The 15,858-nt window shown below is 44.4% G+C and overlaps 1 protein-coding gene across 1 annotated transcript in view; it reads right to left on the reverse strand.

Moving 5' to 3' along the window:
* The window catches only part of LOC138670216 (multidrug and toxin extrusion protein 2-like), a 233,364-nt gene extending 223,922 nt beyond the window's left edge, over window positions 1-9,442 (reverse strand). Inside the window, exon 1 of the mRNA XM_069757363.1 lies at window positions 9,269-9,442. Within this exon, the coding sequence (XP_069613464.1) occupies window positions 9,269-9,424 (156 nt within the window). The 5' untranslated portion in view covers window positions 9,425-9,442. The remainder of the gene's footprint in view (window positions 1-9,268) is intronic.
* Between the last annotated feature and the right edge of the window lie 6,416 nt (window positions 9,443-15,858).

The following is a 15,858-nucleotide window of genomic DNA, read 5'->3' on the forward strand; positions in this document are numbered from 1 at the left end:
GAGACCTGGCTGGACGAGACTCTGCAAAGGACCACTGGTACACCTGCTGATCACCCCTCACCTTAAGGGTCTCCTCTTTACACCGCTGATCACCCCATACCTTAGGGGTCTCCTCTTTACACCGCTGATCACCCCTCTCACTTCTCGCAGGGCCACAACCTGCTGCAAAATCAGCTTACTCATTTTCTGCTGCTGCTAAAACTTCAGCTGCAGCTGCTGCTTGTCCTGTTGCTGCTGCTGAGTGAGGACAAACGGCTTCAAAAGCTCCTCCTTTTTTCCAGCCGGCTTGAGCTGTAGTGTTGCAGGGTTGCTCATCGACATGCAGCACGCTTTGGGGCATGCCTCAGTTTTCACTGCCCACATTCCCTATCCATATGTAGTGCAGCGGTATCCACACTGTGCAGAGATGAGGCAGTGACCCAGCAACGTTCAAATCAAAATGTATTTTAATGTCCAACTCACAGCAATACACAGCACACGATATCCTCCGGATCGCAGCCAGAAAACAGTCCAACTCCGAGACCGGTTGCCGTGGGTGGCAGGCATTTCAGCTCCGCATGCCTGTATTGCCTCACACAGGTGGACTCTGCAGAGCCTTCTGCTCTGCACACTTGCAAAACAAAAACTGACACACTCAACCCTCTGCTTCAGGCTTTTTCTTACAAGGAACCTGTGGCCGTAGGCCACATAAAAAACCTGGCCGGGAAGGAAACGGACTGCCCCACTACCATCCTGTAGTCAGTTTCAAAAATAAAATCCAGAAAAGGTTTTCTTAAATCTGCCTTGGACAGACAGCTTGCCCAATACCAACACGCAACTTTTATTTTGCATTGCAATCACAGCTATGCCTGTGACTGCAATGCACTCCCAAGGCCTCAATACACCTTCATGCGACCCTCGCACGTGACACCAGTTACTGCCTTACAATCCATACGAAGTCTCTGATTTCATCCATTCCGCGACTCCCTCACTCCGAGCAGGGCAGGATTTAATCCATTCTTTTACACTATTAATATTTTTTTTTAACTAACTTACCTAACATATAACATATTTGTTTCTTTGCCTTACCTGAAAGAAAATCCTGCCTGACTGATCTTTTTACAGTTTTCTTATTATTGTGATTGTCATCTTTATTTTTATTATTTTAACCATTAACCTCTTAACTACCGCATTAAACATCAGTTGATAAGGGGCCTTAATCCTAATCACTCTTTGATACAATGGCCCCTAGTCATGATCGTAATCGCGGGTGCTAATCATTGCCATGGTATCCCGAGGTCATCTGATGACCCCAAGGTATAATGGTCTTGTAGATCATGCTATAAGCAAGGTCTAACCTAACAGGCTATGTCAGTGACTCATTGAGAAGCCTCAGGCACTGCAGTACACAAGTACTGCAATGCATGAGACCAGCAATGAAAGAAAAAGATATTTGTGTCCCATGGTGAGACTAAAGTGCAAAACTAAAAAAAAATGCTAAATAAATGTCTAAAAAAAAAACAAAATCACACAAAAGTGCACACAAATCACAAAAACCCGTATTCACGTTTGCTTTAAATCACCGTGTCCAGAATAACCCCAACAATAAAACTGTCTTGTTATTTATTCCATATGGTGAATATCATAAAAAAAACCATGGCAAAATATCGCTTTTTCATTCATCATCAAAAATTTTTTACAAAAAGCGACCAAAAAGTGATATGTAGGAAAAGATGGTATGAATGAAATGCCAACCGGCCTGCAAAAGACAAGCTTTAATATGGCTTATTTGAAAAAAAAAAATCTTACAAGCTCTCAGAATATGACGCAAAAGAAAATTTTACAAAAATGTAGTTTTTAGTGTGTAAAAGTAGCAAAGCATTAAAACAACTACCGTGTATACTCGAGTATAAGCCGAGATTTTCAGCCCACTTTTTTGGGCTGAAAGTCCCCCTCTCGGTTTATACTCGAGTCATACCCAGGGATCGGCAGGGGAGGGGGAGCGGGGGCTGTGTAATTATACTTACCTACTCCCGGCGCGGTCCCTGCACGTCCCTGCTTCTTCCAGCGCTGCAGTCTCTTCCTGTGCTGAGCGGTCCCATGGTACCGCTCATTACAGTAATGAATATGTGGCTCCACCTCCCATAGAGATGGAGCCGCATATTCATTACTGTAATGAGTGGTAACGGTGACCGTTCACTACAGGAAGAAAATATGGCACCGGGGAACAGACCTGCAGCGACGGCGCCAGGAACAGGTAAGTATGATGGGGGGCAGTGCACGATACTCACCTGTTCCTCATGCCATCGGCGGCGCCGCTGTGTCTTCCACGTCCTCTGCAGTGACGCTCCGGTCAGAGGGCGCGGTGATGCGATTAGTGCGCGCCGCCCTCTTCCTGAACGTCGGTGCAGAGGATGGGAAGACACAGTGGCGGTCAGCGGTGGAACGGGAAAGGTGAGTATGTAATTTTTTTTATTTTTTTAATCACAGCAACAGCTTTTGGGCAAATATCTGTATGGAGCATTTTATGTGGCCCTGTGCAGCATTATATGGGGGCAAATGTCTGTATGGGGCATCTTATCCGGCCATGTGCAGCATTATATGGGGGCAAATATCTGTATGGGGCATCTTATCCGGCCATGTGCAGCATTATATGGGGGCAAATGTCTGTATGGGGCATCTTATCCGGCCATGTGCAGCATTATATGGGGGCAAATGTCTGTATGGGGCATCTCATCCGGCCATGTGCAGCATAATATGGGGCAAATGTTTGCATGGGGCATCTCATCCGGCCATGTGCAGCATTATATGGGCGCAAATGTCTGCATGGGGCATCTTATCCGGCCATGTGCAGCATTATATGGGGGCAAATGTCTGTATGGGGCATCTTATCCGGCCATGTGCAGCATTATATGGGGGCAAATATCTGTATGGGGCATCTTATCCGGCCATGTGCAGCATTATATGGGGGCAAATGTCTGTATGGGGCAACTTATCCGGCCATGTGCAGCATTATATGGGGTCAAATGTCTGTATGAGGCATCTTATCCGGCCATGTGCAGCATTATATGAGGGCAAATGTCTGTATGGGGCATCTTATCCGGCCATGTGCAGCATTATACGGGGGCAGATGTCTGTATGGGGCATCTTATCCGGCCATGTGCAGCATTATATGGGGGCAAATGTCTGTATGGGGCATCTTATCCGGCCATGTGCAGCATTATATGGGGGAAAATGTCTGTATGAGGCATCTTATCCGGCCATGTGCAGCATTATATGGGGGCAAATGTCTGTATGGGGCATCTTATCCGGCCATGTGCAGCATTATATGGGGGCAAATGTCTGTATGAGGCATCTTATCCGGCCATGTGCAGCATTATATGGGGGCAAATGTCTGTATGGGGCATCTTATCCGGTCATGTGCAGCATTATATGGGGGCAAATGTCTGTATGGGGCATCTTATCCGGCCATGTGCAGCATTATATGGAGGCAACTGTCTGTATGGGGCATCTTATCCGGCCATGTGCAGCATTATATGGGGCAGTTATCTGTATGGAGCATCTTATGGGGCCATAATCCACATTTGTGGAGCATTATACAGGGCAAATGTCTGTATGGAGCATCTTATGGGGTCATAATCAACATTTGTGCAGCATTATACGGGGCATATTTTAAAGGGAACCTGTCACCCCCGTTTTTGAAAGATGAGATATAAATAGTGTGAAATAGGGGCAGAGCTGGGCTTTACATTAGTGTCCTTTTGGTGCCTTTATTCCCCCGGGATGCTGCTGAAATACCTTTGTGAAGTGTCCGTTTTGTCCTGTCAGTCAAGTTGGTCAGGTCGAATGGGCGTTGTAAAATAGCGGTTCCTCCCCCACCTCATGCGATTCCCTGCGAAGTTTAGTTCCGCCGTTGGCGTTATGTTTAGCGCTTGCGCAGTGAATTTGCCTCCGGCAATCTGTGGGCAAAGCATAATTGACATCATTGCGCATGCGCGGGCCTTCACTTTAGCCGGGGTGCCCCGGAAGTTGTCATATCGGCAAAGTGTTATTCTGGATGCCGTATCTCATCCCACACTGCGAGCGTAAGGCAGGCGAGCGATCTTGGCACAAAACTTACGCTCGCAGTGTGGGATGAGATACGGCATCCAGAATAACACTTTGCCGATATGACAACTTCCGGGGCACCCCGGCTAAAGTGAAGGCCCGCGCATGCGCAATGATGTCAATTATGCTTTGCCCACAGATTGCCGGAGGCAAATTCACTGCGCAAGCGCTAAACATAACGCCAACGGCGGAACTAAACTTCGCAGGGAATCGCATGAGGTGGGGGAGGAACCGCTATTTTACAACGCCCATTCGACCTGACCAACTTGACTGACAGGACAAAACGGACACTTCACAAAGGTATTTCAGCAGCATCCCGGGGGAATAAAGGCACCAAAAGGACACTAATGTAAAGCCCAGCTCTGCCCCTATTTCACACTATTTATATCTCATCTTTCAAAAACGGGGTGACAGGTTCCCTTTAATATGAAACATATTATGGAGCCCATCATAAACTGTATGGAGCATTATATGGGGCTCCTGATTCAATATGGATATTCAAAAACACTTAACCTACTGATATCTTAATTTTACTTTTATTGGTATCTATTTTTATTTTTGAAATTTACCGGTAGCTGCTGCATTTTCCACCCTAGGCTTATACTCGAGTCATTAAGTTTTCCCAGTTTTTTGTGGCAAAATTAGGGGGGTTGGCTTATACTCGTGTATATACGGTATATAGTAGAAAATATTGATTTCTGAACTCTTCCTGAGAAAAAACATTGGTATTGTTGTTTCTAAATGATTATAAACGTGTTTTCTTTGCATTATTTGAGGTCTGCAAACACTGTTTTTTTGTTATTTTGACCATTTCTCATTTTCAGAAAACAAATACAAAATTTATTGCTTGGAAATTCAGAAACATGTTGTCAGAAGTTTATAGAATAAAATACCAATTTACATTTTACTCAAAAAAAAAACCTATAAAGAAAAAAATCTGACAAACTGAAAATTTTGCAGTGGTTTCTTAATTTTTGCCAGAGCGCTATATATATATATATATATATATATATATATATATATATATATATATATATATCTCAATACAGACCAAAAGTTTGGACACACCTTCTCATTTAAAGATTTTTCTGTATTTTCATGACTATGAAAAGTGTAAATTCACATTGAAGGCATCAAAACTATGAATTAACACATGTGGAATTATATACTTAACAAAAAAGTGTGAAAAAACGGAAAATATGTCTTATATTCTAGGTTCTTCAAAGTAGCCACCTTTCGCTTTGATGACTGCTTTGCACACTCTTGGCATTCCGTTGATGAGCTTCAAGAGGTAGTCACCGGGAATGGTCTTCCAACAATCTTGAAGGAGTTCCCAGAGATGCTTAGCACTTGTTGGCCCTTTTGCCTTCACTTTGCGGTCCAGCTCACCCCAAACCATTTCAATTGGGTTCAGGTCTGATGACTGTGGAGGCCAGGTCATCTGGCGTAGCACCCCCTCTCTCTCCTTCTTGGTCAAACAGCCCTTACACAGCCTGGAGGTGTGTTTGGGGTCATTGTCCTGTTGAAAAATAAATGATGGTCCAACTAAATGCAAAATGGATGGAATAGCATGCCGCTGCAAGATGCTGTGGTAGCCATGCTGGTTCAGTATTCCTTCAATTTTGAATAAATCCGCAAGATTGTCACCAGCAAAGCACCCCCACACCATCACACCTCCTCCTCCATCCTTCACGGTGGGAACCAGGCATGTAGAGTCCATCCGTTCACCTTTTCTGCATCACACAAAGACACGGTGGTTGGAACCAAGATCTCAAATTTAGACTCATCAGACCAAAGCACAGATTTCCACTGGTCTAATGTCCATTCCTTGTGTTCTTTAGCCCAAACAAGTCTATTCTGCTTGTTGCCTGTCCTTAGCAGTGGTTTCCTAGAAGCTACTTTACCATGAAGGCCTGCTGCACAAAGTCTCCTCTTAACAGTTGTTGTAGAGATGTGTCTGCTGCTAGAACTCTGTGTGGCATTGACTTGGTCTCCAATCTGAGCTGCTGCTAACCTGCGATTTCTGAGGCTGGTGACACGGATAAACTTATCCTCAGAAGCAGAGGTGACTCTTGGTCTTCCTTTCCTGGGGTGGTCCTCATGTGAGCCAGTTTCTTTGTAGCGCTTGATGGTTTTTGCAACTGCACTTGAAGACACTTTCAAAGTTTTCCCAATTTTTCGGACTGACTGACCTTCATTTCTTAAAGTAATGATGGCCACTCGTTTTTCTTTACTTAGAATTTGTATTATGGCAAGAAAAAAGCAGCTAACAGTCTATCCAGTAGGACTATCAGCTGTGTATCCACCAGACGTCTGCTCAACACAACTCATGGTACTAACCCCATATATAAGGCAAGAAATCCCACTTATTAAACCTGACAGGGCACACCTGTGAAGTGAAAACCATTTCCGGTGACTACCTCTTGAAGCTCATCAAGAGAATGCCAAAAGTGTGCAAAGCAGTCATCAAAGCAAAAGGTGGCCACTTTGAAGAACCTAGAATATAAGTCATATTTTCAGTTGTTTCACACTTTTTTGTTAAGTATATCATTCCACATGTGTTAATGCAAAGTTTTGATGCCTTCAGTGTGAATGTACAATTTTCATAGTCATGAAAATACAGATAAATCTTTAAATGAGGTGTGTCCAAACTTTTGGTCTGTACTGTATATATATACAGTTATAGCCAAAAGTATTGACACCCCTGCAATTCTGTCAGATAATACTCAGTTTCTTCCTGAAAATGGTTGCAAACACAAATTATTTGGTATTATTATCTTCATTTAATTTGTCTTAAATGAAAAAACACAAAAAGAATTGTCCTAAAGCCAAATTGGATATAATTCCACACCAAACATAAAAAAGGGGGTGGACAAAAGTATTGGCACTGTTCAAAAAATCATGTAATGCTTCTCTAATTTGTGTAAATAACAGCACCTGTAACTCACCTGTGGCACCTAACAGGTGTTGGCAATAACTAAATCACACTTGCAGCCAGTTGACATGGATTAAAGTTGACTCAACCTCTGTCCTGTGTCCTTGTGTGTACCACATTGAGCATGGAGAAAAGAAAGAAGACCAAAGAACTGTCTGAGGACTTGAGAAACCAAATTGTGTGGAAGCATGAGCAATCTCAAGGCTACAAGTCCATCTCCAAAGACCTGAATGTTCCTGTGTCTACCGTGCGCAGTGTCATCAAGAAGTTTAAAGCTCATGGCACTGTGGCTAACCTCCCTAGATGTGGACGGAAAAGAAAAATTGACAAGAGATTTCAACGCAAGATTGTGTGGATGTTGGATAAAGAACCTCGACTAACATCCAAACAAGTTCAAGCTGCCCTGCAGTCCGAGGGTACAACAGTGTCAACCCGTACTATCCGTCGGTAACTGAATGAAAAGGGACTGTATGGTAGGAGACCCAGGAAAACCCCACTTCTTACCCCGAGACATAAAAAAACCAGGCTGGAGTTTGCCAAAACTTACCTAAAAAAGCCTAAAATCATTTTGGAAGAATGTTCTCTTGTCAGATGAGACAAAAGTAGAGCTTTTGGGGCAAAGGCATCAACATAGAATTTACAAGAGAAAAAAAGAGGCATTCAAAGAAAAGAACACGGTCCCTACAGTCAAACATAGCGGAGGTTCCCTGATGTTTTGGGGTTGCTTTGCTGCCTTTGGCACTGGACTGCTTGACCGTGTGCATGGCATTATGAAGTCTGAAGACTACCAACAAATTTTGCAGCATAATGTAGGGCCCAGTGTGAGAAAGCTGGGTCTCCCTCAGAGGTCATGGGTCTTCCAGCAGGACAATGACCCAAAACACACTTCAAAAAGCACTAGAAAATGGTTTGAGAGAAAGCACTGGAAACTTCAAAGGTGGCCAGCAATGAGTCCAGACCTGAATCCCATAGAACACCTGTGGAGAGATCTAAAAATGTCAGTTTGGAGAAGGCACCCTTCAAATATCAGGGACCTGGAGCAGTTTGCCAAAGAAGAATGGTCTAAAATTCCAGCAGAGCATTGTAAGAAACTCATTGATGGTTACCGGAAGCGGTTGGTCGCAGTTATTTTGGCTAAAGGTTGTGCAACCAAGTATTAGGCTGAGGGTGCCAATACTTTTGTCTGGCCCATTTTTGGAGTTTTGTGTGAAATGATCAGTGTTTTGCTTCATTCTCTTTTGTGTTTTTTCATTTAAGACAAATTAATTGAAGATAATAATACCAAAGAATTTGTGATTGCAATTATTTTCAGGAAGAAACTGAGTATTATCTGACAGAATTGCAGGGGTGTCAATACTTTTGACCATGACTGTATATATATATATATATATATATATATATATATATATATACACAATTTTTGGAAATAATAAAATTAATAAAAAACTAGATTAAATGCTGCAAACTAATGACAATATATAAGCAAGATTAATAAATATATGCATGCTATACACAAAAGCTATGTGCACACGATGTGGATTTTGCTGCGGATCCGCAGCAGTTTCCCATGAGTTTACATTACAATGTAAACCTATGGGAAACAAAAAGTGCTGTACACATGCTGCGGAAAAAAACGCACAGAAACACAGCGGTTTACATTCCGCAGCATGTCACTTCTTTCTGCAGATTCAGCAGCGGTTTTACACCTACTCCAATAGAAATCCGCAGTTGTAAAACCGCAGTAAATCCGCGATAAATCCGCAGCGGTTTTCCACTGCGGATTTATCAAATCTGCTGAAATCTGCTGAGGAAAAATCAGCAGTAGACCAGAATACGTGTGCACATAGCCATATATATTTATCCCTCAATCTAGATACTAATAAATGCACATCTAGACAGGGACATATATTAGTAATATATATTAATATCTAGATTGAGAGAGAAATCTCATCTATTTTTTTTTCTTTCTTGTGTACATTATACATTTTCCCCCTCTCAATCTATAAACTAATATATGCTAGTGTCTAGCTATGCAGTTATTAGTATGTAGGCTGAGGGACACATATATGTGTGTATAGTGTATTATAACCTGCTTATATATCGCTAACTTGCAGCACTTAATCTAGTTTTTGGGAATATAAATATATATCTAGATTATCTGGATCCTGGGCTATCTATATAAATGTGCGCACTGGCACCTGGAGCAATAGAGGAGGTGCATGGCGGTCACGTAGTGTCGGCGCTTACCACAGGCCCGGCCATGGCACACTGCTCTCTCACTTCATGCCGGTAGCGCCGCAGCAGCGGCCGGCGGAGCAGTATCTGTACACGGCCGGCATTCTCGGAGAAGGGCTGGCTGTCCGCCGGCATCTCCGCAGAGAGCTCATTAGCGTCCATCATCATGAAGCCCGGCCGCTGTCTACGCTCCAGAGGACACCACGTGCTCTGCCAGGCCACCATATAAGGGACAGGGGCGGCGCTGCACACCGCGCTGAGGTGATGGCTGCCGGCACCGCGGGGCTGGGAGGTCAGGGTCACCTCACACGTGCGGTATTGTGGACATGGGCCACCAGAGGAGCTGCACTGTCCCCTCAGTGGGCGCTCATTACCTGGAAATGTAGAACTATTGCTGGTAAAATCATGAATTCCTTCTTTTCTTCCCATATTCCTTCCTGTTTGTACAAATCTTCAGCGCAGAATTCAGCCCCTCTTCTATCCTATATATGGCACCTATGTTGTCATGGATGGGCATACTGGGCTCTTGTTTTTGCTTATTTGGTTATTTTGGGGGTTTTGTCAGGGAATGTGCGGGCACCGTTGGCGTACCTTGACACTTTCTGGCATGGCACCTAATGTACCGCTAGCTGTAGCTGGGGGCAAAGATGGTTTCCAGCCCTATCCCTGGATCTCCATATCTTGCCGGCACGCCACCTGCCCCGGTCACTCTCACCTTCCCCAGTTACCTGTACCGTTTAAGATCTTGGTGTCTCCATATGGCAGAAAGACCATTGTGCCTCCCACCAAATTGATAAACCACTGGGCCTACCAGTAACCTTGTCAGGAGGTGGGTGCCCATGACATTTTTTTACTGGCAATAATACATTTTTCATTCACTGAAAAACAAATGCTCCAAAAATAACATAGCACGTATCATCAAATAACAAAAGCGAAGCATATTAGTAATCAGATGGCACTGAAAAATAATAAAGAGCATATCAATCTTTTATAATGACAAGGTCTCATACATTTTTTAAGCACATTAGGTCTTGGCTATGACTCCAATATAGTTGGCACCTACATTGATCATTACCAACCCTGGCGGAGGCAAAATTTATACCGTTTTCAAAGTGAAGATTAGCAGCTCCATCGCACTGTTTCGTTGCCGCTGCCGAGTACAGCAGATTAGTTCCTATTTGAGCAGTAGCTGATCAGCAGTACCTGACAACAGGTGCTAAACAGTGTGATGGAGCAGTGGTGTTCAACTATGTGCACTACTTCCAAGCTAATAGCATCTGATTGGTGGGGGTGCAGGGTGTGGGATCCCAGCTAATTTGATATTGATGTCTTATAGGTCATCAGTATAAAAGTTGTGGACCACCCCTTTAAAGGGAACCTGTCACCCCCAAAATCGAGGGTGAGCTAAGCCCACCAGCATCAGGGGCTTATCTACAGCATTCTGTAATACTGTAGATAATCCCCTGATGTATCCTAAAAGATAAGAAAAAGAGGTTAGATTATACGCACCCAGGGGCGTTCCCCGTTGCTGTCCGGTCCGATGGATGTCGCAGTCCGGTCCGGCGCCTCCCATCTTCATCAGATGACGTCCTCTTCTTGTCTTCATGCTCCAGCTCCGGTATACTTTGTCTGTCCTGTTGAGGGCAGAGCAAAGTACTGCAGTGTGCAGGTGTCGGGCCTCTCTGACCTTTCCCGGCACCTGCGCACTGCAGTACTTTGCCCTCAACAGGGCAGACAAAGTATGCCAGAGCCGCAGCGTAAAGACCAGAAGAGGACGTCATCCTATGAAGATGGGAGGCCCCAGACCGGACCGCGATGCCCATCGGATCGGACCGCCCGCCCAGGTGAGTATAATCTAACCTCTTTTTCTCATCTTTCAGGATACATCGGGGGCTTATCTACAGCATTACAGAATGCTGTAGGTAAGCCCCTGATGCCGGTGGGCTTAGCTCACCCTCGATTTTGGGGGTGACAGGTTCCCTTTAAAGAATAAGTAGCTTCTCAAAGGCTTAACTAAATTACCAGTACTTACTACCATACAATATGAGTCAGACATTAGGATACCAGCAGGGCTAAAGGTCTGGCCATTGATCGTGTAGATACTGAGCAGTATTGTTGATTGGAAACAACTTTTCACTAAATAGAAGTTCTGATTACAAACTAGTGATAACTAGAAAGAGTAGAAAGCCACCTCTGGAGCAAACAACATGACCCTAAAGGTACCTTCACACTTACAATTACTTTACTTACAACGATGTCGATTGCTGCAGCGTCGCTGTTTGGTCGCTGGAGAGCTGTCACACAGACAGCTCTCCAACGACCAACGATCCCGAGGTCCCCGGCAACCAGGGTAAACATCGGGTTACTAAGCGCAGGGCCGCGCTTAGTAACCCGATGTTTACCCTGGTTACCAGCGTAAACGTTAAAAAAACAAACACTACATACTTACCTTCAGCTGTCCTCCGGCGCTCTGCTTTCCTCTGCACTGTCAGCGCCGGTCAGCCGGAAAGCAGAGCGGTGACGTCACCGCTGTGCTTTCCGACTGACCGGCGCTGACACAGGATGCAGGAGGAGTGCAGAGAAGCAAAGCGCCGGGGACAGACAGCTGAAGGTAAGTATGTAGTGTTTGTTTTTTTAACGTTTATGCTAGTAACCAGGGTAAACATCGGGTTACTAAGCGCGGCCCTGTGCTTAGTAACCCGATGTTTACCCTGGTTACCAGTGAAGACATCGCTGGATCGGCGTCACACACGCCGATCCAGCGATGTCAGCGGGAGATCCAGCGACGAAATAAAGTTCTGGACATTCCTCAGCGACCAACGATCACCCAGCAGGGGCCTGATCGTTGGTCGCTGTCACACATAACGATTTCCTTAACGATATCGTTGCTACGTCACAAAAAGCAACGATATCATTAACGATATCGTTATGTGTGACGGTACCTTAAGGGAGGCTCTTCAACTGACCATTAAAGAATTGGGTTACTGGAAGGTAATAAGGAGAACACACTAACACAGATCAGTTACAGAGTACAGGTCACAAATGGATGCCTTAGAAATAGAGAAGAAAGGAGGAGAAGAGAGCTCCCTTATCACTCTATAGTTTACTGCAATGGTGACCTAAAACCTCAGTTGAAAGTCCCAACTGTATATAGGGAGCTATGAGGGCATTTTACCGTATCTAAGGAAATATGGACCATCATACTGTGCTAAAGGGAATCTGTCACCCCAAAAATCATATATGAGCTAAGCCCACCGTCATCAGGGGCTTATCTACAGCATTCTGTAATGCTGTAGATAAGCCTCCGATGTAACCTGGAAGGTAAAAAAAAAAGAGATTATACTCACCCAGGGGAGGTCCCGCTGCGGTCCAGGTCTGATGGACGTCGCGGTCCGGCACCTCCTAGCTTCATAAGATGACGTCCTCTTCTTGTCTTCCTGCCGCGGCTCTGGTGTACTTTGTCTGCCCTGTTGAGGGCAGAGCAAAGTACTGCAGTGCGCAGGCGCCGGGCATCTCTGACCTTTCCCGGCGCCTGCGCACTGCAGTACTTTGCTCTGCCCTCAACAGGGCAAAGTACGCCTGCGCCTGAGCCGCGGAAGGAAGACAAGAAGAGGGCGTCATCGTATAAAGCTAGGAGGTGCCGGACTTGGACCGCGATGCTCATCAGACCCAGACCGCAGCGGGACAGCCCCTGGGTGAAAATAATATAAATAGTTTTTCTTATCTTTCAGGATACATCCGTGGCTCATCTACAGCATTACAGAACGCTGTAGATAAGCCCCTGATGCCGGCAGCCTTAACTCATATACGATTTTGGGGGTCACAGATTCCCTTTAACCCCTTTACCCCCAAGGGTGGTTTGCACGTTATGGACCGGGCCAATTTTTACAATTCTGACCACTGTCCCTTTATGAGGTTATAACTCTGGAACGCTTCAACGGATCCCAGTGATTCTGACATTGTTTTCTTGTAACATATTGTACTTCATGATAGTGGTAAAATTTCTTCTATATAACTTGCGTTTATTTGTGAAAAAACGGAAATTTGGCAAAAATTTTGAAAATTTCGCAATTTTCCAACTTTGAATTTTTATTCTGTTAAACCAGAGAGTTATGTGACACAATATAGTTAATAAATAACATTTCCCACATGTCTACTTTACATCAGCACAATTTTGGAAAAAACATTTTTTTTTCCCACGAAGTTATAAGGGTTAAAATTTGACCAGCAATTTCTCATTTTTACAACAAAATTTAGAAAACCATTTTTTTAAGGGACCACCTCACATTTGAAGTCATTTTAAGGGGTCTGTATGGCAGAAAATACCCAAAAGTGACACCATTCTAAAAACTGCACCCCTCAAGGTGCGCAAAACCACATTCAAGAAGTTGATTAACCCTTCAGGTGTGTCACAGCAGCAGAAGTAACATGGAAGGAAAAAATTAACATTTTACTTTTTAGTCACAAAAATGATCTTTCAGCAATAATTTTTTTAATTTCCCAAGGGTAAAAAGAGGAAATGGACCTCAAAAGTTGTTGTCCAATTTGTCCTGAATACGCTGATACCCCACATGTGAGGGAGAACCACTTTTTGGGCGCACGGCAGGGCTCAGAAGGAAAGGAGCGCCGTTTGACATTTTCAATCTAAAATTGGCTGGAATTGAGATCGGACACCATGTCGAGTTTGGCGAGCCCCTGATGTGTCTAAACAGTGGAAAACCCCCACAAGTGACCCTATTTTGGAAATTAGACCCCCTAAGGAACTTATCTAGATGTGTCGTGAGCACTTTTATCCCCCAAGTGCTTCACGAAAGTTTATAACGCCCAGGCGTGAAAATAAAAAATCCTATTTTTTCCACAAACATGATCGTTTAGTCCCCAATATTTTATTTTCTCAAAGGTAAAAGGAGAAATTGGACCCCAAAAGTTGTTGTCCAATTTGTCCTGAGTACGCTGATACCCCATATGTGGGGGGAACCACTGTTTGGGCGCATGGCAGGGCTCAGAAGGAAAGGAGCGCCGTTTGACATTTTCAATCTAAAATTGGCTGGAATTGAGATCGGACGCCATGTCGTGTTTGGCGAGCCCCTGATGTGCCTAAACAGTGGAAAACCCCCACTAGTGACCCCATTTTGGAAACTAGACCCCCTAAGGAACTTATCTAGAGGTGTTGTGAGCACTTTTATCCCCCAAGTGCTTCACGAAAGTTTATAACGCCCGGGCGTGAAAATAAAAAATCCTATTTTTTCCACAAACATGATCGTTTAGTCCCCAATTTTTTATTTTCTCAAAGGTAAAAGGAGAAATTGGACCCCAAAAGTTGTTGTCCAATTTGTCCTGAGTACGCTGATACTCCATATGTGGGGGGAACCACTGTTTGGGCGCATGGCAGGGCTCAGAAGGAAAGGAGCGCCGTTTGACATTTTCAATCTAAAATTGGCTGGAATTGAGATCGGACGCCATGTCGCGTTTGGCGAGCCCCTGATGTGCCTAAACAGTGAAAAACCCCAACAAGTGACCCCATTTTGGAAACTAGACCCCCTAAGGAACTTACCTAGATGTGTCGTGAGCACTTTTATCCCCCAAGTGCTTCACGAAAGTTTATAACGCCCAGGCGTGAAAATAAAAAATCCTATTTTTTCCACAAACATGATCGTTTAGTCCCCAATTTTTTATTTTCTCAAAGGTAAAAGGAGAAATTGGACCCCAAAAGTTGTTGTCCAATTTGTCCTGAGTACGCTGATACCCCATATGTGGGGGGAACCACTGTTTGGGCGCATGGCAGGGCTCAGAAGGAAAGGAGCGCCGTTTGACATTTTCAATCTAAAATTGGCTGGAATTGAGATCGGACGCCATGTCGCGTTTGGCGAGCCCCTGATGTGCCTAAACAGTGGAAAACCCCCACTAGTGACCCCATTTTGGAAACTAGACCCCCTAAGGAACTTATCTAGAGGTGTCGTGAGCACTTTTATCCCCCAAGTGCTTCACGAAAGTTTATAACGCCCGGGCGTGAAAATAAAAAATCCTATTTTTTCCTCAAACATGATCATTTAGTCCCCAATTTTTTATTTTCTCAAGGGTAAAAGGAGAAATTGGACCCCAAAAGTTGTTGTCCAATTTGTCCTGAGTACGCTGATACTCCATATGTGGGGGGAACCACTGTTTGGGCGCATGGCAGGGCTCAGAAGGAAAGGAGCGCCGTTTGACATTTTCAATCTAAAATTGGCTGGAATTGAGATCGGACGCCATGTCGCGTTTGGCGAGCCCCTGATGTGCCTAAACAGTAGAAATCCCCCACAAGTGACCCAATTTTGGAAACTAGACCCCCTAAGGAACTTATCTAGATGTGTCGTGAGCACTTTTATCCCCCAAGTGCTTCACGAAAATTTATAACGCCCGGGCGTGAAAATAAAAAATCCTATTTTTTCCACAAACATGATCGTTTAGTCCCCAATTTTTTATTTTCTCAAAGGTAAAAGGAGAAATTGGACCCCAAAAGTTGTTGTCCAATTTGTCCTGAGTACGCTGATACCCCACATGTGGGAGAAAACTACTGTTTGGGTACACTTCGGGGCTCGGAAGGGAAGTAGTGACGTTTTGAA

This window comes from Ranitomeya imitator, chromosome 3 (assembly GCF_032444005.1).
Source record: "Ranitomeya imitator isolate aRanImi1 chromosome 3, aRanImi1.pri, whole genome shotgun sequence".
Taxonomy (NCBI): domain Eukaryota; kingdom Metazoa; phylum Chordata; class Amphibia; order Anura; family Dendrobatidae; genus Ranitomeya; species Ranitomeya imitator.